The following is a 27473-nucleotide window of genomic DNA, read 5'->3' as shown; positions in this document are numbered from 1 at the left end:
GAAGATGTACTATTTACATGACTGTAGCCACCGCAGTTCCTTGATCAGTATAGATAAAATGGGAAGGCTACAGTGACCCAAATATGCCGTAAGCATTCACATTGTAATTAGTTGACACTTTTTTTGTGAACTAAAACTGAGGTCTGATTTTCCTCTAGCCCATGGAGTCTAAGCGGACTACACCCACAGGTTACGCAAAAAGCGTCATTGTTTCTTCGGTTTGAATGTATATTTGCTATGACGAAAGCAACTTTTTGTTGAAAATATTTTTGTAATAAGTGCCATTTAAATGGTCTAAACTTTGTTTTACTTTTGTGTAGCAAAAAGGCAAAGCGTTCCTGAGCAGTGAACGTTATAGGATACCGAGCATATCACGCCTCAACAGGCACTTCATTTTTGGGGGTGCGTAAGAAAGAAAAACAGTGCGAAATATACAAGATGAACGAAACAAAACATAGCACTAGCGTTGTGTGCTTGAACGAAACACACTCCTTGGGTTAATGACCGAACGTAACACACTCCATAGATTAATGTTTCTTTGTTTTTAATGCTGTGTTACGCACCTTGCGAATTCTGTAGTCAATGTTTGAAACCACCTTCACTGTGCTGTTTGATAGAACAACAAATTTTCTTCAGCTTCACATGGCTCCGTTCATAATTTGCGACTTACGAAAGCATAAACTCAGAGTTTATTTGTCAGGAAGAATGAAACAAAGTTTTATTTACAGACGAGCAGCGCTTGTGTGAGTGAAACGCTGATGATGGTGACTGCCTTATACGCGGCACAATAGTCTTACAACTGGTAACTACCCGAATGTCCATTTCTACGGAAAAACCCACTGTGATCAGCGGTGCTGTTGATTCTCTGTGCTTCCAGCGCGCTGTGCGCATCGTCGACACTCGGGATGATGATGATATTCTTGTCCGGAGAGAGGCCACTTGGGGCCTCGGCAGCTGAGGATGGGCAGGCTACAGGCTTTGGTTGACTGCGGCGGCCACCTTCGAACACAAGTTTGTCAAGCTTAGACGTCGGGGCTTCACAGAAGATGAACAGGAGAAAGCTGAGCAGGTAGCTCCAAACCAGTGTGGTGAAGACAAGTGAAACCTGAAAGGGAACGAAGGGTGCCAACTTGAAAGTGAAAGAATGAATGAGAGGAAAACTGGAGCGCGAGGATTTTAAATTTGCGACGGCCGTTCATATCGCTAACTTGGAACAGTGGTTTAGTGCTTACGATGCTCCATTGCTGACCCGAAGTTAGCAGGATTGATTCCCAAACGCGGCAGCTGCATTTGGATGGATGCAGGTTAAGGGCTATAGAAATACACGTACTTCAATTTTGGTGCACAATAAAGAACACCAGGTGGTCAAAACTTTCGGAGCCCTCTACTACAGTGCCTGTCATAATTATACATCACATAGTTTTAGGACGTAAAACACAAAAAATAACTCTAACCACAGCAACCCATGTCCATATAAACGTATCGTAGCTAGCGGAACACATGATATGAGAAAGGTCTATATGACGGCAGTGACCTTAGTAACGATACCGCGTGACATCGTCTTTGGACCTTGTACGCAACTTCACAGAAACCGCGATGGCAAAAATGTACCTGAAGTATCGATATACTTGCCCTTGAAGGAAAATATTTACGTTTTGTGTAGTTCAGAGCAGGTGTCAGAAGCCTCCACATTATTTGTTTTTAGCAAATATATTGTGGAATTATATTAGAAATGTGCTGAAAATTGGCTTAAACATTAAAATAATTGATATATTGTTAATGACTATTGTTTGTAGTAAAGGAAAACCGCAAGCTCCGTAACTCAACTTATTTCATTATCATGCCGAATAATGACGTATCTGAAAACATCAACCACTGTACTTAAAAAAAAAGGATTTTCTTCGTGCCCTTCCCAAATAAGTTTTCAGAAAATGTCCCTGAAATCTTTCTTCTTCGCAACTGCAACGCGTTTGCTACGCGTTTATAATACAACTTTCAGAGTTGAGCCAAATAGGAACTGAGACGAAAAATAATTTTATTCTTTGTAGGGGAACATCCACCCAAAATAGGACTGGGAAAAGGAAGAGCAACGCACACACAGCACTGCATGCGTTTGAAATTTTCGACCAACACGCCTAGGAATCAGCGCTAAAATTCAAGTCGGCAAGCTTTATGATAACAAGATAATCTCTGGAAATTATAATTATGAAATTGTTAGCTTTTTTATGTATCAAATTGAAAGACTGAAACACACATGAAATAATTCATGTGTGTAGGTGTGCAGAAAAAAAAACTTTGTCGACAAATTGCGCGCGACCGTTGATGGGAACATGTGAAACTTGCAGTGATACTACCTTACCACAACGCACAGTTTTCCTGGTCGCCCACACTCATCAAGCGGATTGAGCCTGCATAATGTTTTAAAAAACGTTAAAAACACCTTTATACGCCTAACCGTACTTTGAGATTGTTCGAATTTTCACTTCAATATAACCTTATTGTTTCCACTGGTACAAGAATAGTTTGTCAAAAAAGATACAACACTTTTGTTGTCATGTAAGCATTTGCTCTGTCCTATGAGCACCCATTCTCTTGCGCCCGTTTCTTCTCCTTACAATTGGTATAAAAACATACTGAAGAGCACATTTCTTCGTGCCAGAAGCGATTAGGTCATGGCCACCACGTATTGGCTGTCACTCACTTTTAACAGGTCAGACTATTGTAACTGCAGTGTTTTTTTGTTCATCCGACAGCTCAAACGTTCATGTATTTACCAACATACACAAGTTGAAATTGGACATTTTCCAAAAGTTTTAACCAACGGGATGCAAGTTTGCGCGCACGATCTCGTTTGTGAACTTTTTTAAATGAAGACAACGTAGATTACTGTTATTGATTTGTTAAGGCGAGTAAGTACATATATTGTTAACATTAGTATGCTTCTCTACCTTGAGCGAGCTCCGACAAGTATTACCGAATCTTTGAATTAAGGTGCATTGTAGGGCCTCATTATTATTTTCGCAAACACTTAAATTGCTCTTGGAGGGCAAGACATTTCAGACTGACCCCGACGGTATACCCATGCCAGTTGGGATGCGGCCCTCCGCAGCTTCCTCCTGTCCGACCTACTTTGGGCTGTGCAGCAGGCCAGCTGCACGGAAAGCCCGACGTGGGAGTTGCCCACTGCACGCTAACGTGCGTCTTAGCGGGCACAAATTTAGTTTTGCACCCACCCACTTACGATGCCCCTAAAGGTAGAAAATATCTGAAACAGCCGTAAATTTCATAAGAATCATTGAACACGTATTCATAGAAAAGCTCATGCTAAATAAAAGGTTTTTAGCTGAAGGATATAGGCTAAGTTCAAGCGGATGTTTATTGTGCAATTTGAATATGTCTTTGACCTGATTTTCAAAACATGTTTGGCGCTTTATAATGGCTTTGTTGGTTGGATATATTTGAAGGGATTACGACGGGTTTTTTCGAGATGGAGCAACACAAAGCGGACACACACAAGGGCTATTGTTTGGGTGCCCATGAATACTTAGGCATGTTAACTATGGTCGCGCCTATTATCATACGCAACGCACACAGGAATGAGTAGAGATTTGTACCTGCGGTGAGAGAAGGTATTTTTTTATTTCATAGTATTGACGACATAGCATTTTTATTCTTGTATAACTGGTTATCTTCTTACTGATTCTCGTCACAATTTATACTGATTGTTTTAACTAGTGTTTTATCCTAATGACTAGATATTGCCTGCTTCAGCTTTTATGTCTGTACATCAACGGTGTGTATTGCTGCAAACAAAAAACAAAAAAAACGCAACTGAAGTCAAGTTACGTATATTCACATGCACTTCTTATCTATATCATATCAAAGCGAAGAAAAGCAGTGAAACTTAAGGGCTCATTTCTCTTTGTTAGACATTGCAGCTGTAGCTTAATTGGTAGCGCATCGCATGCGTTATCCAAGAGTCGCAGGTTCAGCCTTTGCCAGCAGCAAGTTATCTTTTCGCCCACTTTTATTCTTCACTTTTATATATCAATTAATACTGCCAACATCACCTATACGTTCCTTGGCATGATTTTTGGTGAGTTCTCAATAATTTTATTTAAAAATAGGCAATGTACGTATAAAGCAACTTACCACGATATAATGCTCCAAGGGCACCCTCTCCCGAGATGTGTGAAGAAAGACCTGGATGAATGGAACATGAATGAGGTAGACCCCGAAGGCCAGTCTGCTGAGGGGTACGAATGCGTTCCACGATAGAAACTTGCAAATGAATCCTGCAGGACATGAAAAGTCAGAAAAAAGATAAAAACGTTGAGCTTCTATGAGGCGGAAATATGAGTGTGAGCTCATACGGTCTTCTTGTGCAATTATTTGTCATTGTGTGCAGCTATTGTCTAGGAGTAAACTCGTGAAAGGATGCGTTATGACGCCATTTCTTTTTCATGCCGACGTAACTCGTGATATACAATGCGCTAATTGTGCTAGAAGTATTGTAGGTTGATCAGTGCTTAAAGTAAAGATGTTTTCATGTGTGAGAAAATAAAAGTATGACTGATGCATTGGTTTTTTTTTCGAAAATCAAAAATACAAAAAATAGCCGGAAAGGGAAGATGGAAATTTGCAATCGTAATTTTGTTCACTGGAGTTGTGTAAATTTTGTGCTCTAGTCGTCGTTTTAACCGGTAGACTTGTCGTCCTCAAGGCTAAAATCAATTTCCTTAGCGTTAACGTGCATATGCTTCATGCCCTCTCCTCCAGACCGAACGAAAGAGAGAAGGTACATGAGGAAGTCGGGAGGGGGGCATCGGGATGAATTGTGTGGGTAATAGAGAAGACTTATTGTGCGAATAAAAGGAAAGAAAAGAAAAAAGCAAGGCGAAGGGGAGGGGTTACACGTTGGTTTTAATCAGGGTTGTCAAAAGAAGCACCAGCTGAAAATTGCAGGCTCGAAGAATCGCAGTGGTTTTATTTCCACCTGTACGAATTCGATTGGATTGAAGAGCTTTCTTAGAAACGTTTACACCTGCTGGTTGGAAGCGAATTGAACTGGAGAACAAGGTATAACTGTATAATATCTGTCACGTGTGCAACGGAAGTGTGACTGTGCTATGTAGAGTTTGAGGCCGCAGAACTTGTGACCTGCTACATTAAAATGGTAGGCCACTGCTTTCGGTTTTTATTGCTGTTTCCGCACGATGACCATTGAATCTGACAATAACGTGTTGTCCTATTTCACAAACATACTGTTTGTGACAGTATGAACATTCGATTAGGTAGATAATGTTTGAACTACGGCATGTAAAACAAAATTTATTATTATGGACGTAATCACTTTCGGTGCAATATTGGACGAGAGTAAGGTGCTATCTGGGCTGTAGAATGCCGTGTATTTTTGCATACACTGACAAACCCTTAAAATTCTCATTGTGGCGATCCGTGACCTTTCGTATTTCCCACAATATTTTTCTAACATGATTGATGCTTGCGAGTGTTGAATAGTACTTATGAAGAATATCATTCATGTTTCGGAGCACTTTTGAGTATTTGGTATTAAGTGCTGGCGGCTAGTTGGGTCGTGCTATTTAGGCCATTTTGACTGGTGCTGATTTCCTACTTAGCTTACATGTTTCTTCTGAGAACTTGTTTAAGTATTCTTGCGGGAAATTTATTCCAACAAATGTTTTCTGTAGGTTGCATAATTTCAGAACGTAGGTAGTCTCACCACTGCAGAGTCTTCATGTGCGCCTCGCGTATCCGAAAGATATTCCTTGATTGTAATGTCGCAGGTTGTTTTGACCAGTGTAGTCTAGTGAGCGCTGGATTAGCAGTGTGGAGGGACCGATTAAAAAAAATAAGGGGGGTGGGGGGGGGGGCCCTGCCTCGCCGCCTTTCTTTTCCTCTTTGTCACCTGGTACTGCTTGAGACCTCACATTTTTTAGATTAAGCTGCGAAAAACAAAAGCCATATTTTTTGTAAGTCTCTTCAAAGCACTCAATGTCACCTAGCGTTTTCTTCTTTGTGGAGCACGTGCAGAGCTCAGGGAGTTTGAGCATATCGGAAGACGTTTACGCTAGCGTGCGTCTCAGCGCTGACGCTGAATGAAAACGTGCTGCGTGCCAAGTGGCGATCTTTTAGTACAGCGGAAGGCATTCCTGCTAACGCAAACGCAAGCACCTAAGCCTACATTCAGTTACAAAAGCACTATTTGCACTGTATAAACTTCAGTTGCGCCAATAAAATGAGTTGACCCGAAGTCACTATTGCTGCCTCTCCGTCCGGCGTTTGGTTCAGTGTTGTGTCTGACAGTCCGATATACATCGTTTTCTTTCGACATATGCCGTAATTGAGTATTCTTCAAGACCCCTATTACCTGGCTCAGCTTTATTTATGGCTGCATTTGCCATATTTAGAAACAAGTTAATAAGTAAGCGCCACAACCTCTGCGTTGCAAAAACATGAGCGAACCTTACAGACACATATTATAAGCCTTTTGCACTTCAAATCATTTGCGTATCTCAAAAACGTAGTTTTCTAATTGGCAGTATACAGCTGGCGAAGCCTCATTTAATACTCTAATATGAATGAAATTTGACCATGGAGTATTTGGGAGTGAAAGGGCTTACCAATGTAGGATGACGACTATAAGGATTCGAAGTGGACGGCTCTCGCTTCAACAGGAGCCGCCATTTTTTTCTACCTATACGGGATCTTTTCTGTACGTTAGCGTTGAACGATATATTCCAGAAATATTCGTACGTAGAAGTACGGGCTGTGTACACGCTCTGCACATGCTCCCTTTAGAGCACTCAACGCAAAAGTTAACGATAAATCCTTGCGCTTGCTGTTTCCGCTATACTGAATCTTTCTACTGTCCTTGTTATAACTAACTATATCAGGATACAAAGACACATGGACAGCAATAGGAATTGTCTGGCTCGTTGGATCACACTAAACTGTGCGAGAAGGTAAGACGAAAAGAATGAATTCATACGACGCTTAGAAGTCCAGTTCAAGAACCGTGTGGGTTTCTTCCGTTCGGTTAGCCTGTAGGGTTGTTATCCATTATTTCAAGAGAAGACATCTTCCCCCAGGCTGCGCCTTTGTGACAAATAGCTTCCTTTATATGCTTCGGCTTCACTGATTCGATAGTACATGCTTTGGTTGCCTGCGTGCTAGCACTGCCGAAGTTGACAGATGGGCCTTTTTCAGAAACTGTTCGCACATATACAGTAGGTATGCTACCAATCGTCTAGCTATTTTTGATTTCATACGACACATATTTTGGCTCTTCCGAAGCAGCATTTCTATATAGTGATATAATGCATATTGTAATTGAAACCTAGTTATCAGAACAAGTAATACGGATGGTTTAAAACAAAACATTTTCAATATGGTAAGAGGGTGGACCAAATCGTCCGTAAAGGATGGTATATAGCTATAAAAATGAGATCCATGCAGAATTTTACCAAAAACATCTATAGTAACATTCGAAAAACGACCACACTTATTTTCATTTCTGCACAAATTGTTGGCTTTTAAATATTCCTATGGTAAGGGTCTGCTGGTGGCCAGGTAGTGGATATATGCTGCAGATATTTCCTGTGCACAACTTTACCAATTGATGGTCTCTTGAGTTTCTGTATACAGGGCGTCTCAATTATCGCGCAGCGCAATTTCAGAAAAGAGCAACGGTGTTACTCGAAGCAAAGCTAATGCATATTGTTTCCAGTGTACTGTTGTAGCCGCCACTAATTTTCTCGCTGAAAATGATTAATTACTCAGGTAAAATCACATTTGGTACTGAAGAAGTACTCATATAATCATCAGAATGTCAATAAGGCAGATGTGCGCAGATTGAAACGACATCTGTCTGGGCTACTTTCAACAACGTACTACTTGCTTGCTCATTGTTCCTTGTTAATAAAGAAAGCCCACGTAATACGAAAAATAATACGTGACTAGACCGCTGCGTGCATCAGAAAGAAGCGCCTTGAAACAAGATAACTTTGAGATGGCCAGTATATAGCAATGAAGTAAATGTAGAAAGAACAAAGACAGATTACGCTAACTTCCACTTCCAAGAAACAAAGCGCCTTGATCTAACGCACTCAGGCAGTAATCGGTCTAATAAAAACAGTGATCCGGCCACAAACAGATAACCGCTTAATGTGAATGGCGATGGCGACATACAGTTAGGCTGCAACAGATGTTGTTGGCACCAGACCCGTGCCCTTGCCAATGTGCAAAACGCTGTCGCTGTCGCTAATAAAAAGAAGCAAAGCGGTTGCTTTCAGTGAGATTATTTGAGGGCGCCTCGTATTTAGCGGTTGTGAGTGCAGAAATACGTTATCACTCTATATTCATAAAAAAATGAGCACTAAATAATACATTGTCAAAAGTAGCACAGCCAGATAATAAAAAGAAGCAAAGCGGTTGCTTTCAGAGAGATTATTTGAGGGCGCCTCTTATTTAGCGGTTTTGAGTGCAGAAACACGTTATTACTCTATATTCTTAAAAAAAATGAGCACTAAATAATACATTGTCAAAAGTAGCACAGCCAGATGTAATTTCCAAATGTAAACATCTGCCGCATTGCCATTTCGATATGTCGGCGAGTTCTTTTTTTATTTGCAAATATACTTAGACAAATTTATTACTCGTCATTAACAAATTATTAGTAGCCGCTATTTCATTATTCTTACTGGGACCAATATGCACAAGGTTGGCTTCACGTAACACCGCTGCTTGTTTATTTTTAAATCGTGCTACGAGATGATTGGCATGCTCTGTATAACCACTAAGCAGGAATTAACAAAGAACGGCAATGCCGGAAGCAGCAAATCAAACCATTACTCATTCAGAGTCGTTGCATAATTAGGAAGGTTCGTAGAGTTGTATCCAAACATTTCATGGTGTATTTACACTGTAGTGAAAGCATTCTATAGCGTACCTATGCGTCAGCTTTACACCGGTTATTTGATTTTCCGCATTAAAAAATATTTCAAATAGGAACCACACCAATGCGCCTTTCATTGCGTATTAGACCGTAGCTGATAAAATCGTTATCAGGCTGCTCTATATGTGCATACACTGCATAAGCTCCTTCCTTCTACATGATGCATGGTCCTGGGCGAGTAAAATGTTTTCACCGCAGACTGGAGAACTGTGAGCTGGCAATAATATGCCCGTTATCCAACGAGCAACTTCTCAGAAGCATTTATATTGATTGTTGAAATAGATAGTATGTTACTATTAGGGAAATTCAGCTGGAGATCTAGACTTCTTCTAACAAAACAATGAAATCGGCCATTTTTTTCTGGCCATTGGAGGCCCTAACACAGGAGGGCTCTGTTCAATTGAACCTTTTGAACCCTGTATAATACGCCCCGAAGTCTAGGTATTGTTGGCTGTCTGCTGGTTTTCTGTAAGCGTTGTATTTATTTTTTCTGCGTCAATTATTACTGTCACGTCTAAAAAACTAATTTCATCGGCAGAATGGAGCACGGTAAACTTAGTATTAACGTAAAACTTGTTACCGAGATGAATGAATGTGTTTTGTGTGCTTGTGACAAGTTCTCATATGATATGTTGTCTATATATCGGAGGTAGATAGAAGGCTCTAATGGAAATGAATCCAACAGCTCCGATTCTAACTACCCCATTCCAATGCTTCCCTGTGTTGGCAGAAAAGGGGTTGCCATACAAGTGCTGAAAGTTTTCAGGTAGTAGGACGAATTAAGCTGAAAATTATTATGCATCAGAACTAATTTCAATGAAAAGAAGAAAACTGAAGTGCTATGCATTTTCTTGCTTTCTGTGAGTGACCGTGAAACTGCTTCAATTCTTTCAGCGATAGGTATATTCGATACAAGGAGCAGACATCTAATGTTACCCGAATCGCCTGATACGAGAGCGTTCGTTTCATTTATGGAATCTATCATTCGGCGGAAATGATGTGTATCTCAAATATAAGGCGGTAGGATGAATGATATATGAGGTAAGTGATAATTTAGAAATTTTGACATTGACTGACTAGGTGCATTGTTGTTACATACTACCGGCCTCCCTGGGAAAGAACGCCTCTTTTTTCCCAATTTCCTTTTACCCTCCTTCTCTTTCTTACATTCTTACCCTTCGCCAGTAGAGGGTAGCAAACCGGAAATGTTTCTTCTGGTTAACATCCTTTCGTTTTACTGGGCTTTTCTCTTTCTCCGTCTAAATTTAGGAGCAAGTTAAAAAAAAACCCATGTGGTCATAATTACACCAATGTCCTCCATTGTGTGACCCCTGACCATAGCAATGTTTCAGTGTGCCACACCCCATAAATGATTAGTAGTCACAGGGTAGCTAAACCTAACTCCAATAGTTATCTATTGTTGTTACGCCTCACTGCAGGCGATATTCCCCATTGTGTAAATGCGTATCTCCAGGCAGCACTTTATATAAGTTCTTTTTTCTTTCGCCACCATAAACATGACGCTGTGCCAGCCGGCATCGAACCTTAGACATTTAGCTCAACAGCGCAGCGTTACAGCTACTGGGTTATTGCGGTCAGCTCAATGTGGTTGGGTGCTTGTCCTGAAGAATGACTATGATTTTCGAACACTCAACTATTGATTCAATTTTAGCATAAAATAGAGATCTCACCTCCCTTTCCGGTAGCGCAGGCCATGGTCACCCACAATAGGAAGATGCACCACAGTATCCGGTCAAAAAATGCGGTGGAGAGCTTTCCAAATAGAGTAGTTGGTTCAGGCTCTTTGTACCATGCAAGCTTCATTGTGATGCAGCACACTGCGCTGCTGATTGCGATGCACCAGCCGATAGCTTGGAACAACTGCAAATAAGCAAATCTTAAAACCGCTGGAAGGCCTCAAGCCCGTAATGGGTCTTTCTGGAACATGCATATATGCGTAGCACGTAAATACACCTCTTACTGAAAAGCTTATTCTTCTGAGATTGGCATAACAACGAGTAACTGTGAAGAGACATTGAGACTGCTACCTTTCACAGTGTAAGTGATACCCAAGGGGAAGGGTGACATCTTACGCTTTTATAGTCTCCTCCTGGAGCAATGCCCATAGGTTCCTGCGAAGTATTTTCTGCGCATAAAATAGTGCCGGATAGCATGTCGCTTATCGCCCTTCAATTTTTCTGCGTCATTCACCTCCGAGCCGCGCGGCATCACAAAAACAAGAATTAAGGTCGACCATTCGTTTATTTCACCAGGCAGTATTTTACCGGGCGGTAAGAGAGGAAGTATTGCAAAAAACACACGGGTACTGAGACCTTAGCTGTGCTCGTGACAGCAAACAAGAATTGTTCATTTGCAAGCAGCAGAAAGGCCGGTAAAACCAAATACCTTGATGTCGCATATATTCATTCTCAGCCTCGCAATACCGACTTAATTATCAGTAAGGACACGCTCTCGTAGCAGTATTGACGGCTGTCGTAAGTGAGCAATGGCACAGGAGCCTATTGGTAAGTGGCTGCAACGGGTAACGATAATAGTACAGCGAGTATATTCGAGAATGAAAACTTTATTGTAATTGAGCATATTTGGAGGAAACTGGTCACACCTCAGTTATCTGATTTTCTAAGAGTTTGTGCTCAGACTATTAGGTGCTGTTGCTTACGAACATGTCACAGCACTATTGGGGCTCAGAGCAGTACTTTTCGGGTTCGTGTCTACTTCTTTCACGCTGTAATGTTTTCTTTCCTGTTCATTTTATTTGGACAATTTATTGTTTCTGCATCTCATCTGCAGCAATTATTACGCACTTATAATTCACTTCCAAGTAGACATTGGCTACATTGAATGAACTGCCGTTTAAAATATGCCTATTATTTGGAGCGCCTAAAAAAACTACTAAACTATGTAGAAGTTGATGTGTGAAAGGTACTCAGCTGCAAGTTCTATTTAATAACCGTGATGCCTATTGTTGTGCTCATTGAACAACCTCTTCTTATTGAAACAAAAATATTAAGAATGGTATTTCGACATGTCGTGGTCTGAATCATGTGCCTTACTACCATTCTTAACATGTACTGAAGGGCTAGGTGGTGAAGCATAATTTTTGAAGAAGCAGCGCACAGTGTTCTCATACATAGTGTTACTGCATATGTGATTTGTGTATGAGCCGGTGGGTAGCGGGGAACAGGCTGATTAGAGAAGAGGACGTTCAGCTAGCGAGATAGGCCTCCGATGCACGACCCCTTGAAGTCTACCAGTACGCCACAGCGTAATAAATACATTACTAAACGTAACAATAGATAGGCCGGGTCGTATGAAAATAAATCATCAGTCGGAGTACAGCGCATGTGTTTGCGTGTTTTATATTTGGGTGTTTTATACCCCTCTGTGCGCAGCCTCTTCAAAAATGGTATATTAGGATGAAACCCACACTTTGGCAGCAACCTGTGTGGCTTGGGAAAGAGAAAACTCTCACTGGTATCCCAGCATACATGGACTACTGCACATACACGAAACATGAGTGATGAGGCGCTTCCGACAATGCACTCTCATTGCTTATGTCACATATTTAGGCTCACTTAAATAGCGCGTGCCATTCTTAAGCCTTATATTGGAAGAAGGCTCCTGAAAGAGGTGCTGAAACGTCAAGTAAACATTGTTCTTATTGTTTGGTGTATCCTTTCACTTTTGCGCTAACCATTCGAGCGAAATAAACTGGACGCTGTAAGCATCCCTATCGCAAAATACAGTAGCACTGTCCCAGCGCCATACCTGATTACTGGTCCAGTGTGGCGAGAGACACTGGGAAACTGGCACGCTGCACTAGACACACGGGCGTGCTGCACACTGAGACACCCATTATCAGCCAAAATTTGGATTTTAAAATTTTTTTTTGAAAATTTTAGCCATGTGCACATCGTACCTAAGGCAAAAACACGAGCGCAGCAAAAAAAGAAAAAGAAAAAAATGAAAAGGTCACAGATTTGCCACAAAAGCGAACCAATGTACGCGATAGCAACAAATAGGGAGGTCACGCACAAAATAGTAAGCTGATTGAAACATGCCCTGCGTTTCTCACGCACAAATGACGCACTAAACGTACTCACAGGTACAGATGAACGCGAATAAGCCTCTCAGTTGTTACTTCGCTGTGTCTGAAAAGTGCGCTCTTTTCACAAACGAAGACTTTGCGACGATTGTGGTGACCTTTGTGCGCCTAGTAGCTACAACATAATCATTCTCATGTAAGCCACAGGCCAGCCAAGACGTACAATCCTCCCCTCTGCGAGATAAGGAGGTTCGAGTGAATGTCCACCTTCTCCTTTCTGCGGGGCAAAGTACGCACAGGAGAAGAGACCACGCGCCACCACGCACCCACCGTGCAATCTTAATGGTTATGCTGCAAACACTGTAGTTCCCTTTCTCTCGAGATGCCCATTAACAGCGGTAAGTGGTAGATATAAATAACTTGTCGTATGAAAGGCGTGCTTCTGCGTGGCTCAGTGGTAAACTCGTGACAATCGTGGCTCCGTGGTTTCACGTTCAATTCCACCACGCGCTGCAGTTTTTTTTCAAGATTTTTTCTTTATTGCGTCTTCATATATATATATATATATATATATATATATATATATATATATATATATATATATATATATATACAGTAATTCAAGGTAATGACGACGTCGATGCCGCTGGGAAAATTCTGCAGCCGGGAGCGTCAATATGATTGTTATCGCAATAAAAAAAAAGTAAGTGAGCCGGAGTCGAACCCAGTACTCAACGCATCACAAATCCCGAGTCTGACACGCTGCCCACTGCACCACGCCTCAAAGACGAGAACTGATGTATTTTTCTTGATCTTAAAACTAATTCAGGTATTCAATATATTCGTTTTGTCCCTTAGAAACAGAGAGTGTCGTTCCTCTGTGCTCGCGCCCGCCTAACAGGTGATTTTTACCTTATTTCTTTCGGGCTGCTTTCGATCACATCCATCTGGCACATTTTCCCGGAAAACTTGTTAGCGTAACCACAGATGTGTTACGGAAATTGCGATGACTCGCTAAGCAGTCAGTCCTACCTATGTAGAAAACGGCGTGCACCTGTATTGCTCACTGAACACTGTATATTTAGGCACTCGTTTGGAAGTATTTCCTGTCCTCCTCGTTTACGTTTTAGGTACGACAGCCGCAGCAGTTCACTCCAGCCGAAACGGCCATTAGGCTTAGGGCCGTACTTCGTGTGTCACGGCCGCAGTGAAAATCATAAATATTTAGTTGGAAAGAGTCTTATAACCATTCAATTGTAGTTTATGTAGTTTAGATCATAGCTGTCCCATGAGTGGTCATATTTTCACTTCGACTACAGTAATCAGAAGCTAATAACTCCGAGATTGGAAATTGCAGCGGCTAACTGCTGCCGGGGACTCTGCTTTAGGCGGTATGAGCAGGAACGACTTACTGCTAGAGAAGTCTTGATTAAAGACTGTCATACTGTGTTGCGAGTTATAAGTTATATTGATGCCATTTATGTATACATTGACGAAACTCGATCATGCTTCAACGAAAGCACACCCGTGCCAGTGGGGTGGGGCAAGGGTAGGCTGAAGCTTTTCTTCCCAGAATTCTCGTCTGTCCCTTTCCCTTTGCATCCCCCCCAAAAGTACGCAAGTTAAAACACATTGATTGATTGATTTGTGGGGTTTAACGTCCCAAAACCACCATATGATTATGAGAGACGCCGTAGTGGAGGGCTCCGGAAATTTTGACCACCTGGGGTTCTTTAACGTGCACCCAAATCTGAGCACACGGGCCTCGACATTTCCGCCTCCATCGGAAATGCAGCCGCCGCAGCCGGGATATGAACCCGCGACCTGCGGGTCAGCAGCCGAGTACCTTAGCCACTAGACCACCACGGCGGGGCCAAGTTAAAACACAACATATAACTTATGTGTCTCCATGCTTTCTACAGTAACACAATTGTCGTTGGTGCCCTCCCGCAAAATCCTGGCGGCCCCCCTGACCCGCGCCCTCAACAGATAATTGCTTCAGCGTACCCGCACATCCACTGCCTAGAGAGAGAGGAAGAGAGAGATAATAAAATGAGGGAAAGGCATGGAATTTAACCAAACATTGTAGCAGCTGGTTAGCTACCCTGGACTAAAGGGGAATGGGGAAAAAGATGGGAAATAAAGGGATGAGCGAAATAGACGCGCGAAAAAGAAAAAAAAAAAGGTGAGCTGGGGGCTATAGCTAATACATAGGCCGCTACCACGCAAAAAGTTCAATACGGCCTTCACTGATTTTCTGTGCGAAGATAGATCTTGTCGCTTTTCAAGCACTAATTGAACTGACAAAGCTCTGTTGTCAAGATGAGCTAACGCATCAGCTAACTGCCGTCTTTGCACGCTGTAACGAGGGCAGTGACAAAGAACGTACTCTATAGTTTCATCACTGCCGCCATGATCGCAAGCAGCACTGTCTTCCATACCGATTCGGAAGGCGAAAACTTTGGTGAAAGTGGCACCAAGCCACAGACGACAAAGCACCGCTGTCTCAAGTCGAGAGAGCCCGGACGGAAGCCAAAGTCGACGAGACGTGTCTAGCCTATGCAGTTGCATGTGCCGAAAGCACTCAGCGTTCCACAGGGATTTTACTTGTTCATTAGCGATTTTTTAATTTTTATTGCACCGTAGATCCTTGGAAATGGGATAGATTTTTCTTGATCATGTCCGTATGCTGACTGAGCAGCAGCATCGGCATGTTCGTTGCCTAATATGCCGCACTGCCTTGGAAGCCACTGAAACGTGATTTCCTGTCCTTGATCGAAGATGTGGTGAGGCAGCTCTGAAATTTCCAGCACTAGTTGTTAATGAGGTCCCCTGCGTAAGGCGAATTCGAAACACTCTAGGGCTGCCTTGAAGTTTGTGAAAACACTTCATTTTTTGGCATTTTGGTGTTTAATGACGTTAGCTGCGCTACGTAGAGCTGCAAGTTCTGCAGCTGTCACTGCCGTCTTGTGGGATAACTAAATTTTCGTTGTCGGTGTTGCAGGAAAGATCACCGAGCCGACCCATCCACTTTAGTTGAAGCGTCAGTGTAAAGATGGTTATGCTCACTATACTTCTCATACAACAAAAGAAGAGAAAGCTGCTTTAGCGCAGGAAATGAGAGCCGTGCTTTTGACCGTATGCCTGGAACATTGAGTTCAACATGTGGATGAGCCATACACCATGGGGGAGTTGCAATCCTGGACATAGTTGTATATTCTGTGGGTATGCGTGTGCGATAATACAAGACTGTCTGGCAAAATGAGGCACGAGGTCGTTCTTCGGGCAGTGAGGCTGGATGATGAGTAGCGGTGCGAGTAAAATGCCTGACGTGTGCTCTGAGCACTTTTATTACAATATGCGGCTTGAGCGGGTAGCCACTTGCAATCGCGATTGTCTTGGCTGTTGATGAACATCGCGCTAGCCCCAGACACACTCGCAGAGCCATAGCCAGGATGCTTTCGAGAGTGCGAATGCTGGTTCTGCTGGTATTTGTCAACACAGGCAAGCTGTAGTGCAAATAGCTGAGAAAAAGCATCTCGAACAATTGCATCATTGCATGTACTGAAGTCCCCCAGGTTTTTCTTCCAAGATACTTGAATATGTTGGCAATGTCTGTAAGTCTCTTTTTCAACTGGGCCCCAGCAGAGGTCTTTATCAATGAATACGCCTAGAAATCTGTGCGTCCGGGCATATGGTATGACCTGGCCATCAATAGATATAGCGCATGTTGTCATTGGTTTTCGACTAAAAGCAATCATCGCGCATTTTGCTGGCGAGATTTTCAGACCCTGTTCATTGAGGTACACTGGCGTCTCTCATAATTATATGGTGGTTTTGGGACGTTAAACCCCATGACTCAACCATTGAAGTACACTCATACCAACGTCGTATCTTTCTGAAGCCTTTCACGAACCTGAGGTCTTGTCACGCCAGATGCCCCGACGCAGAGGTCGTCAGCGTACATAGATAGCTTTACCACACTCGGAGTCGCTCCACAACAAATGAGAACGAGCTTGAAGGGGTTTGGACTCAAGACGCCACCTTGTGCAACTTTACAATGTGTCAGGTGTTGGGAGGATGGACCATCATTAGTGTTCACAAATAAGGTACGCTCTTGTAAGCAACAGCGTGTCCAATAACACAGTTGTCCACCTAGGCCCACTGACTCAATGGCTTCGAGGACGGCGTCATGGAGAACGTTGTCGTATGCTCCTTTTACATTAAGGAACGTGACTGCAGATAATCGTTTACATGTCTTTTGATGTTGGACATACATGACAAGATCTATAACACTGTCGATGAAACATCGGTGATGGCGTAAACCAGCCATGGCGTTCAGATATTATTCAAGGCACCATTCAAGCCAGGCCAAGATAATTCTCTTTATTACCTTTCCAACACAACTTGAAAGTGTGATCGGTCGGTAAGAGGTAATGTTCAGGAAGCTTTGCTAGGCTTAAGAAGTGGTACAAAGCGGCTTATCTTTCAATCTTGCGGAACAACGCCGGATTGCCAGGATTCGTTGAAGATGTTAAGGAGTGCTTCTCGTGCCCGTCCACTAAGATGGCACAGCATCCGGTAAGAAATGTTGTCTGGGCCAGTCTACGATGACCTATACCATAGGACGAGCACCACATCAAGCTTCCGTGATGTAAATAGTAGATCTATGCGCTGGTCCCGTGAGTTAGGTATTTGGTTTACTGTATGCAGGCTTGTGTACGTTGTCTGGCCCACAATTATAACGCAGAAATTTTCTTCTATAGCACAATTTATTGTCAGTGCAGGGGCTTTGAAAATTAATTTAAAGTGCAGGGACTTTGAAAGGAAAGTGCTTCTCTGGGACAGAACAGAGGCCTCGCACAGTTCTCTATGTCTAGGACAGTGGTTTATGAGGATCTAGCGACGCACAGAATTTCCTACATCATTGGGTGTCTAATATGTCGAGGAGCTGTTGTATCTTCTTTTGGATGCGCTGAGCTGTTCATAGATCATCTGTGGAATCGGCACGTCGGTATCTTCTTTCGGCACCACGGCGGATCGCACGAAGTCTCTGGCTAGAGGTAAAATTCAGAGTACTTCGGAGACCATAATATTGTGCGCATGGTCGCATGTGAAGTTTCTTTAATAGCTTGCCGAAGACCATGGAATATGCCTTCCTCACAAGCATCTTCAAGTTTAGTTTTGAACATAGTCCTATCTCTTCTTCGTGTCATTGTAGATGAGTTCGAAATACCTTTGATTTTCAGGTAAGTGTGGTTGTGGTCACTTCTGTGTGTTTGAATGTACAAAAACCAATTTACTCGTGTAGCGAATCGGCGTGAAACAAAAGACAAATCAAGAGAGCTGCTATATGTGGTGCTTCGCAAAAACGTAGGACTTGCGTCATTCAGAAGAAGGAGACCATGGCTGGAACCAATGACGCTAGACGTCATCCCATTGAATTGACCCTTGAGCTTCCCCAGATGGAATGACGTGCATTGAAGTCCCCGGTGATAAAACATCGACTCGAATGTGCCCTTACATGCTGTTCAGTTTGTTGGTGTCCAATCTACTTGATGGAGATATATACACACATAGAAGAGCGAATGTAAGCTTTCCCTTTTAACAGTTAAGCACACTTACTGATTGTCGTTAAATATTCGAAAGCTGACGGAAGGATCCACGGGCATGAAGAGGATGGTATGCGGCCAGCGTTTACTCCTTGCCTTCACGGTTGACGTGCTTGCGGGTGATGTCACCTTCATGAGCCTCCTTTTGACTTTCCGACTCCTCACATACACGAAGCTGTCATCCGATGAGTCGTCGCCATCGACTGAGTAGATATCTGTGTCTTCACTGGTGCTGCACCAAGAGCCTCGTTTCCTTGCGGAGCTTACGAATGTTTAGCTGTAGCCAGACGGGTTGGCAGTCGGCTCTTCATCTGTGGGCACGAGAGAAGAAGCATCTCTTGATCCGCCGCTGCGGTTGTACCATAAACCTTGAACCACAGAAGAGCTTCAGGGCGCCGACATATGACCACGTGGGCCTGTAAAAGTCGCCGTTACCATCGCCACAAGGCGGGACGCGGAGAGCGTCACAGGTATGGGGGAAAATATAACAAAAAACGGCTAGTAGTGACAGACGTTTTCTATCACCAAGTCACTTCGTCGTCCATTTCATAACTAAAAGTAAAGGCATATATGTGTAGCACACAAAAGAGAATACCTTCATATTCGATGAATTTCATGCTCTACATCTCGTAATTCAATATGAAGTCTTACAGAAAGTGTGCCGATCATGCCTACTTTTTTTCCAATGTGCCGCGAACGTTCCCAGTGTGTGGTAGAGACTGCACAGCATGACCAGTGCCTCCCAGTGCACTTTAAGACACTGGGATACGCTGCACAGTGTGACCCAGTGCGTTTCATTGCACTGGGGGCACTGGCCATACTGTACTGTGGGTCCCAGTGGCTCCCAGCACTTTAGTACACGGGGACACATTGTGCAACGTTTCTAGTGTAACCCAGCGCACTGGGAGACACTGCATGCAAATGCTGTTTTGTTTTTAGATAGGAATATATGAGGCTCAAAAACAACTCTTCAGACCTGATGATCAAGCTGTATTACAAGAAAAGCTTCAAGTGATATATCACGTTCGAAAAGATTTCAAGTTGGCACAAAGCAGGTAAATGACACCATATAATATTATAATTTTCGCAACAGTCGCTTTTTCCGTCACATACTTACTTGAGACATTTTCTTGCTCTTGAACCAACTTAAGGAGAGGAAGGCGATGCAGCCCATGAAGTAGCAAATGGCGTGGTAGAAAGGGTAGAAGTAATATCGGTAGGTCGTTTCCAAGAACACCCTATAAATAAGCAAGCAAAGTATGAAAGAGATAGGAGTAAGGGTGATAGCATAATGTCTACCGAGTGCACATAACAAGCGACAATATACGCATTGATGGTGAAATCTCGTTTCGCGCTTGTCTGTGTGATTGTAATGCGGGTAAAATGGACCACATAGCATAATTCATGTTGTATTTTCAAATGAAATTTCATTTCGAGTTTGTCTGTGTGATTGTGTAGCGGGTAAAATGCGCCACATAGCTTAACTCATGTTGTATTTTCCAACTGAGACGTCTGCAGCTTGGGTAATATTTATTCATGACAAATTGTTGGCTGTCAAATACCGGTGCCGTAAGCGTTGCATGGACACTGTGCGTGCCACCGAGTTCGTATTTCTGTGCGTGCTTGTGTAGCGAGACGTGCAATTATGAATTTCATCGCTGTGTTTAGCATGCTTTAAAATGTAAAAACGTGTGAGTGAGTAATAAAAAACAGAAAATGTTTTTGTTGTGCTTCGTTCATTTTGATAGCTATTCCAAACAAGCCAAAAGTTTTTAAGTCATTCTAGCATCTCTCCACAAATATACGCACTTTAATGCTACGAGTTTCTATTTTAATTAAGTTCAGTACAGTATATCATGAAATTTCCAAGCTTTTGTTCGTAGATACGCAGCGAAACCCTTTATTTTCTTCACTGTGATTAGATTTTTTTTACACTGGCTTCTAAGAATCTTTATAAATAAAGTTGCTTCAGAATGTATCACTGGCAATAATATTTATCTGCTAATTTCACGCGTGGTTTTTAAACAGCACATGAGCATGATTTTCTGATTGTTAGTATGGCTTTTACTGCTTGCCTAAACAAGTTCGACTAGTGCAGTACGCTAGTGCAAGTCCCTGTACCATAGCTGGTACCTTCTGAAGTGTTTAAGAACTTTGTCTATTGATGACTCTTTTGCTACAAATATTCATTTGATGAGAGCACTCGTGTAGTCTTCTTTTTTTTATTGTGCCTCGCTCTTTGGCACTCAAGTTTATTCCGCAGTTGCGACCTGCCCTAAGCATTCCTCTATTACTTGCACTGTATCGCTACCTACCAAAAAGCGCTGATCTCTCCCGTGACTGCTGCATATTACTTTAGCCTATCAACTTAAGTTATTTCCAATGCATATAAATTTCCAAATCTGCTATTCTGCTTTCCTTGTGTAATTCTTTATTATCAAGTTGTAATTCGTCATCTCAAGTACTCATCAACGTAGTGTTATCAGCGAATGCCAGGTCAATATAAAATACTCTTATCCACACCTCTTCCCAATGTAGGCTAAGTCACATTGAAAGTTTGGTTAGCTGGTGAGAAGTCATGTTTACTTATGGAGCAGCACACAGCGACATGCACAAAGAGAACTAAAGAGATACCGCTTCACTCGCAACTAGTTTTTTTTTTCACAGAATAAGAACGCGGTTAATATACAACATGATAGTGTACCACGTGTTGCAATGTCGATCAGGTACAGCATATTTTTTAAAATGAAAAATTCGCAATCGCTTAATCCAAACGATGCTTGGCTAATACAAATATCCTTTTTTTTGCGATGCGGATTGCGTCAATAATTTCCGTGTTCACCTGATCTCTGTGACTGGAATCTATGTTACTCTCAGAAAATAGTGGAGTGCAGTCACACTTTAATCAATGCCGCCTAATGTGAGAATAAGCATTGCTTTATAACGCTCTCTTGTGCGCTGAAAACCTTGCATTCACGCACCGGCCAGTTTGTCCAATGTACAAATTTCCACATGGCAAGGGCACACAATATACAACGTCAGTTCTACACTCTACAAACGTTAAAACATACCTAACGTAGCATAGAAATCTATCCTCTTTTGCCAATAGCTTTCGATCCAGGGTGGCACAAACTTTTCCGAGTTTGTTTGGCGCAGAAAAACCAACACGTAGACCGTATCTACTCCATATATTCTTTCGATTATGTGATATTTTTTGTGCAAAAGATAACGAGACACATTTCTTGTTATTTTTTTTTGGAAACCCTATCTTTTTGAGACTGATTTATAGATAAATCTCTGCGCACATGTTAAACGAACTTCTGCGCAGATCTGCGCAGAACATGTTTTTTCGTAACCAGCGCTTGTCAACTATCCTCTATTTTGCCGGGACCAGATTTCGCCAAGGCAACGTGGAGACTAAGTACGCTATGCTGTTCTTTTGCGGTCTTTGAATGCACGGAAGAGTAGTTAGGCAGGGGTTTTTCTGATCGTGGACTATATAGCAAGCAAACGTAGCCCGGCTTACACAATAAAGACAAGTCTTGTCCCGACCAAATTAAGGCTAGTTTCAATAGAATTGTTGCTAGATTATAAGTGCTGGTTACGAAGAGCATAATCTGCGCAGATGCAGATCTGCGCAGAAGTTGGTTAAATATTTGCGCAGGGGTTTGTCTATAAAGCAGCCTCCAAAAGATAAGGTTTCTTAAGCAAACAACAAGAATTTTGTCTCGAAACCATATTCACACATTATATTAGGTAATATAAAAAAAATGCGGGCAGAGGATACAGCCTACATGATGTTTTTTTTCTGCGCTTAGCAAACTCAGAAAAGTTCGTGCCAGGCTAGATCGAAAACTATCGGCACAAATGATAGATTTCGGTGCTCTGTTAAGCATGTCTCCACGTATGTAGTTTGTACAGCTGTGCTTGCATATTGTTTGCCTTTGTCATGTAGAAAGATTTACATAAGCCAAACTGACCGGTGCGTAAATACGAGGCTTTCAGAGCTGGAGAGAGCGTTAGCAAGTAATTCTTACTCTTACATTAGGCGGCATTGCTTAGAGTGTGACTGCGATCCGCTGTTGTCTTAGACTAAAATACTTTCCAGTCACAGAGATCCGGTGCATGATGAGCGAATTTAACTAGCTATTCCACATCGCAAAACAATAAGAGAACTGTAATAGCCCATGCAGCAATGGTCGGTTTAAGCGATTGCAATTTTTTTATTTTGGAAAATATGCTGTAACCTGATCGTCAATGCGACACTTGTACTCTATTATGTTGTATATTAACCAAGTTTTTTTTCTGCGAAACAATCTAGTTGCGACTGCAGCGGTGTCCTTTTCATTGCTTCTGTGCTTCTTTTTGTGCACTGATTTATATACGTAAACATTCCAATGTATGGCCTTAAAAACCTCTGTAAAAAATCAGTGATTAGCACTAGAGGAATCTTGTCTGTTTGTCTAACACGCTTTTTTGGGGGTGATTCTGACTCTTTCTGTTTTGGAAATTGTGGTGGCTGTCAATTTGTTATAGATTTTTTTTAGTATGTTGGTACGTATATGCTGTGTCGACAATCTCTCTGTGCGTTACTTCATAGGTAAACATCCTAATGTAGGGTCTTGAAAATCTCCGTAAAAACTGGAGGATCAGCACTAGGAGAATCGTATTTTTTTTTGTCTAACACATTTTCTTATTGGGATTTGGTCTCTTTCTCTTTTGCGGTCTGTGGCGGCTGTGAATTCGGTAGAGAATTCTTCAAGTATGTTTGTACGTATATGCTGCGTCGACGCCCTCATTCTGCAATGCCAGCCTTACTGCTAATATCCAGTCATGGGTATAGTTACTGAAGTGCCGGGGTTCTAATTATTTATCACACTTTACAAGTTTACTCGGTCGTCAGATAACTGTCTCAGCGGCTGAATGAGTAGTTGAAATAAATATTGACTTGTTTATTGGTGCTTTGTTTTTTGAGTGTTTCAACAGCATTTGGAAATTATGGAGTTAAATATGCTGGTGTCAGAGAAACAGAACCACTCACTGCTTGCGCTATACAAGTAGGCTGGCAAATGTTCTTTGTTAATACAACTGTTGCTGCACTCTGCATGAACGATTGAAGCATCAACTTGCTTGCTGATTCCGTTAAATGATTCAAAACATAGTGCACCGAGTTTCATTACTAAAATACCAGTTTGCGTTGCATTGAGACTTGCTCATTTTCACATAAAAACAATCAGTCGCATGTGTGTAGGCAAACACGCATTGAACCCTCCAGAAGGAAGCTGCTTTCCGAGTAACAAGATGCCTTTGCATCAAACTTTATTTCATCCTTTCGCTTGCACATGCTCACGAAACACTCTTCAAAGAATTTGATGGGGATCATGTCAAACGCTGACTGGAAAAAAGGACTGCGTTGAAAGAGGGTGTCAAAGAGCTCGAAGTTTTTCGTATACTTCTAGTCTATAGAGTGACAATAAAGCTGCCCGTGATAACAACAACAAAAAGAGTTGTTAGCGAAACATGCACACGCTCACCTTTACACTGCTTGCGTAACGCGATGATGCTTTTGCATCTAACCTATGTTATCCTTTTGCTATTACATGCTTACGAAACACTCTTCGAAGAATCTGATGGGGATAATGTTTAACGCTGTTTTGAAATAAGGACTGCGTTGAAAGAGGGCGTCAAAGAGCTCGAAGCTTTTCGTTACTTGTAGTCTATAGAGTGAGAATAAAACAGCCCGTGAAGCCATAAAAAAAAGAGTTGTTAGAGAAACATGCAAACGTCTTACTTTCCACTGCCTGCGTAACGCGATGACGCCTTTTGGTTCAGTGGTTTATCGCAAGTTGCATGTAATGTAAGTTCGGACAAGCTAAAAAGCGTCTGCAGTGCCAACCACCGGGTCAGTGTGCACAGATGTTCCCGCTCTCGCACGTACAGTGTAGTCCACTCTGAATTAACATAATTGAGCATGGCTGCACTCTGTGAAGTGCTCTTGGATTCGCTCCCACCACACACCCAATCGTAGCGGCGCAAGCGCATTGCGCGCCGCTTTTCCTGTACCACTGTCAAGCAAGAGTCTAAAAACTAAGAGAGTGCTAAGCACTTTCTTCGGGAGAGTACTTTTTAGACGCTTAATTTGCTCCATTTTCCGAGTAAACCACCTCTTGTTGAGGCTGAGTGCAGTGATTCTTCTAGAGTGGGTCAAAGATTGATAGATTGCTATGTGGGGTTTAACGTCCCATAACCTCCATATGATTTTCAAGAGACGCCGACGGGGAGGGCTACAAAAATTTCGGATCACCTCGGGTTCTTTGGCGTGCACCCAAATCTGAGCACACGGGCCTTCATCATTTTCGCCTTCATCAGAAATGCAGCCGTCGCAGCCAGGATTCGATCTCGCGACCTGCGGGTCAGCAGCCGAGTACCTTAACCACTTGACTCGTATAGAGGGAGCATAGCCAATTCGAAAAGGTTTCATGCACTAAGTATGCGCGCAAGGAACAGAATTTCGCTATAGCGTTCAACTCCCGAAAATGAAGCTTTAGGGCCCCTTGGTTATTTTTGACGTATTTCGTCGCGCGCGCATCGTAACGGTGATGGAATACGAGCCACTATGACAAAGTAAAGGGAAAAAAATTATGAAATAAGAAATGACGGCCGAGTGGGACTCGAACTTTTCACCGCACTACAGAATACCCTGCGGATTGCGAGCCCGACACGCCAGCCACTACACTACACTAGAAGACGCTGAGTTGACTTATAATTGTTCATGTCGCAAATGATGTTAAATTTTCTTGTTCAGAAGCACCGATTTTAGTGTGCCCGTGCTATCTCAAAATAACAGGACTGTAGCTCCCGCGTTTAATGTGTCTGTTTTGTGATTCGTGAGATCAGAACGTGCGTTCGACACGTTTACAGTAGCAAAAAAAAAAGATTATCAGAGCAACCGATCATAATGACTGCATTTTCACTGACTCGCTAAGCGGTTAGTCATTTCTGGTTAGGAAACATCGCGCTTCTGAAGCGTATGCTGCACAACTTAGTTAATTTTTTTAAATGCAAAGCATTTCTTAGCAAGCGGCGGTGATCTTTAGCGTATCTATCTATCTATCTATCTATCTATCTATCTATCTATCTATCTATCTATCTATCTATCTATCTATCTATCTATCTATCTATCTATCTATCTATCTATCTATCTATCTATCTATCTATCTATCTATCTATCTATCTATCTATCTATCTATCTATCGATCTATCTATCTATCTATCTATCTATTTATCTATCTATCTATCTATCTATCTAGCCGGCATGACCTTTAGCTCTCCTGGCTGTTTCAATGATGGTATCGATGCCAAAGTTTGTATGACATAGCATGACTACAGGAAGAGCATAAGAAACTACTCATAGCACAAAAACAATGACATGTTTCATGAATGTCATGAATTACATTTCAAGGCCCTGCTGCTTTTTCAGTGGTTTCATTCACATGACATGTTGCAAAACGGGTATGGCATGGCATGACTGCATGGCGAACACAAGTGGCAGACTCTAACGTGGAAATCATGACATACATGTCATCTAAGTCATGAATAAACGCCACGCTCATGGTGCACCTTGCAGTTGTGTCACTAGCTGCGTATGCACTAAATTTGATATTACGGGACGTGAATGGATAACGAAGGTATATGACTGGTGCAAACATGATAATCATGAGATGCGTGTCTACTAAGAACATGACCACATGCCACATTAATAATGCACTTGCACCAGTTTCGCTAGCTTCGCATATACTTTGTTTGGTATTAAGTGACGTGACTGGATGAGGAGGGCATGTGACTAGGGCTAACATGATAACCATGAGATGCTTGTCGTTTAACAACATGACTACAATCCAAGCTCATGATGCGCTCTCGGCCGTTTCGCAAGCTTCACATATACCAAATTTGGAATTACAGGACGTGAATGAATGTCGTAGGTATGAAAGCTAGTGCAAACATGATAATAATTAGATGCGTGTCATGTAACAACATGACTACTATCCAAGCTCATGATGCGCTCTCAGCCGTTTCGCTAGCTTCACATATACCAAATTTGGAATTACAGGACTTGAATGAATGGCGTAGGTATGTAAGCATGAAACATGATAATAATTAGATGCGTGTCATGTAATAACATGACTAGGAGCCACGCTCATGATGTGCTCACAGCCGCTTTGCTAGCTTCACATATACCAAATTCAATTGATTATTATATGCGGTTTACCGTCCCAAAATCACCCTAATAATATGAAAGAAGTTGTAGTGGAGGGCACTGAAAATTTCGATCCCCTGGGGGTTTTCAACGTACACCCAAATCCGAGCAAATACACATACAGCATTTTGGCTTGCATCAAAAATGCAGCCGTCACAGCCAGGATTCGATCAAGCGATCTGCGGGTGAGCAGCCGAGTACTTTAACAACAAGACCACCACAGCGGGGCATATATCAAATTTGGTATTACGTGACGTGAATGAACGACGGAGGTAAATGACTAGTGCAAACACAATAATCATGGCATGCTTTTCATGTAAAAGATGACTACATACTACACTCATAGCGCACTCGCGGCTGTTTCGCCAATTCAACATATACCAAATTTAGCATCACGGGACGTGAGTAGACGACGAAGGTAAATCACACGTTCAAACATAATAATCATGACATAGAAGTCATGCACGGCATATTTTACGTCCACATCGTAACGTTGTGCTGATTTTAAAGCGACATATCAACCTTCCTCATTCGTGCTTCGCCTATCATTCCCACTGTACG

The 27473-nt window shown here is 42.2% G+C and overlaps 1 protein-coding gene across 2 annotated transcripts in view; it reads right to left on the bottom strand.

Annotated features, from left to right (window-relative positions):
- Window positions 1–671: 671 nt before the first annotated feature.
- LOC119161987 (nose resistant to fluoxetine protein 6) overlaps window positions 672–27473 on the bottom strand; it is an 88304-nt gene continuing 61502 nt past the window's right edge. For both annotated transcript variants that reach the window (XM_075879853.1, XM_075879852.1), the window contains 4 exons: window positions 19773–19893; window positions 10669–10858; window positions 4153–4295; window positions 672–1105 (listed from right to left, as the gene is read on the bottom strand). In XM_075879853.1, the coding sequence (XP_075735968.1) occupies window positions 794–1105; window positions 4153–4295; window positions 10669–10858; window positions 19773–19893 (766 nt within the window). In that variant the 3' untranslated portion in view covers window positions 672–793. The remainder of the gene's footprint in view (window positions 1106–4152; window positions 4296–10668; window positions 10859–19772; window positions 19894–27473) is intronic.

The sequence above is a fragment of the Rhipicephalus microplus genome, chromosome X (genome assembly GCF_043290135.1).
Source record: "Rhipicephalus microplus isolate Deutch F79 chromosome X, USDA_Rmic, whole genome shotgun sequence".
Taxonomy (NCBI): Eukaryota; Metazoa; Arthropoda; class Arachnida; order Ixodida; family Ixodidae; genus Rhipicephalus; species Rhipicephalus microplus.
Note: the sequence above shows the minus strand (reverse complement) of the source record. Positions and strands in the feature narration are given on the sequence as shown.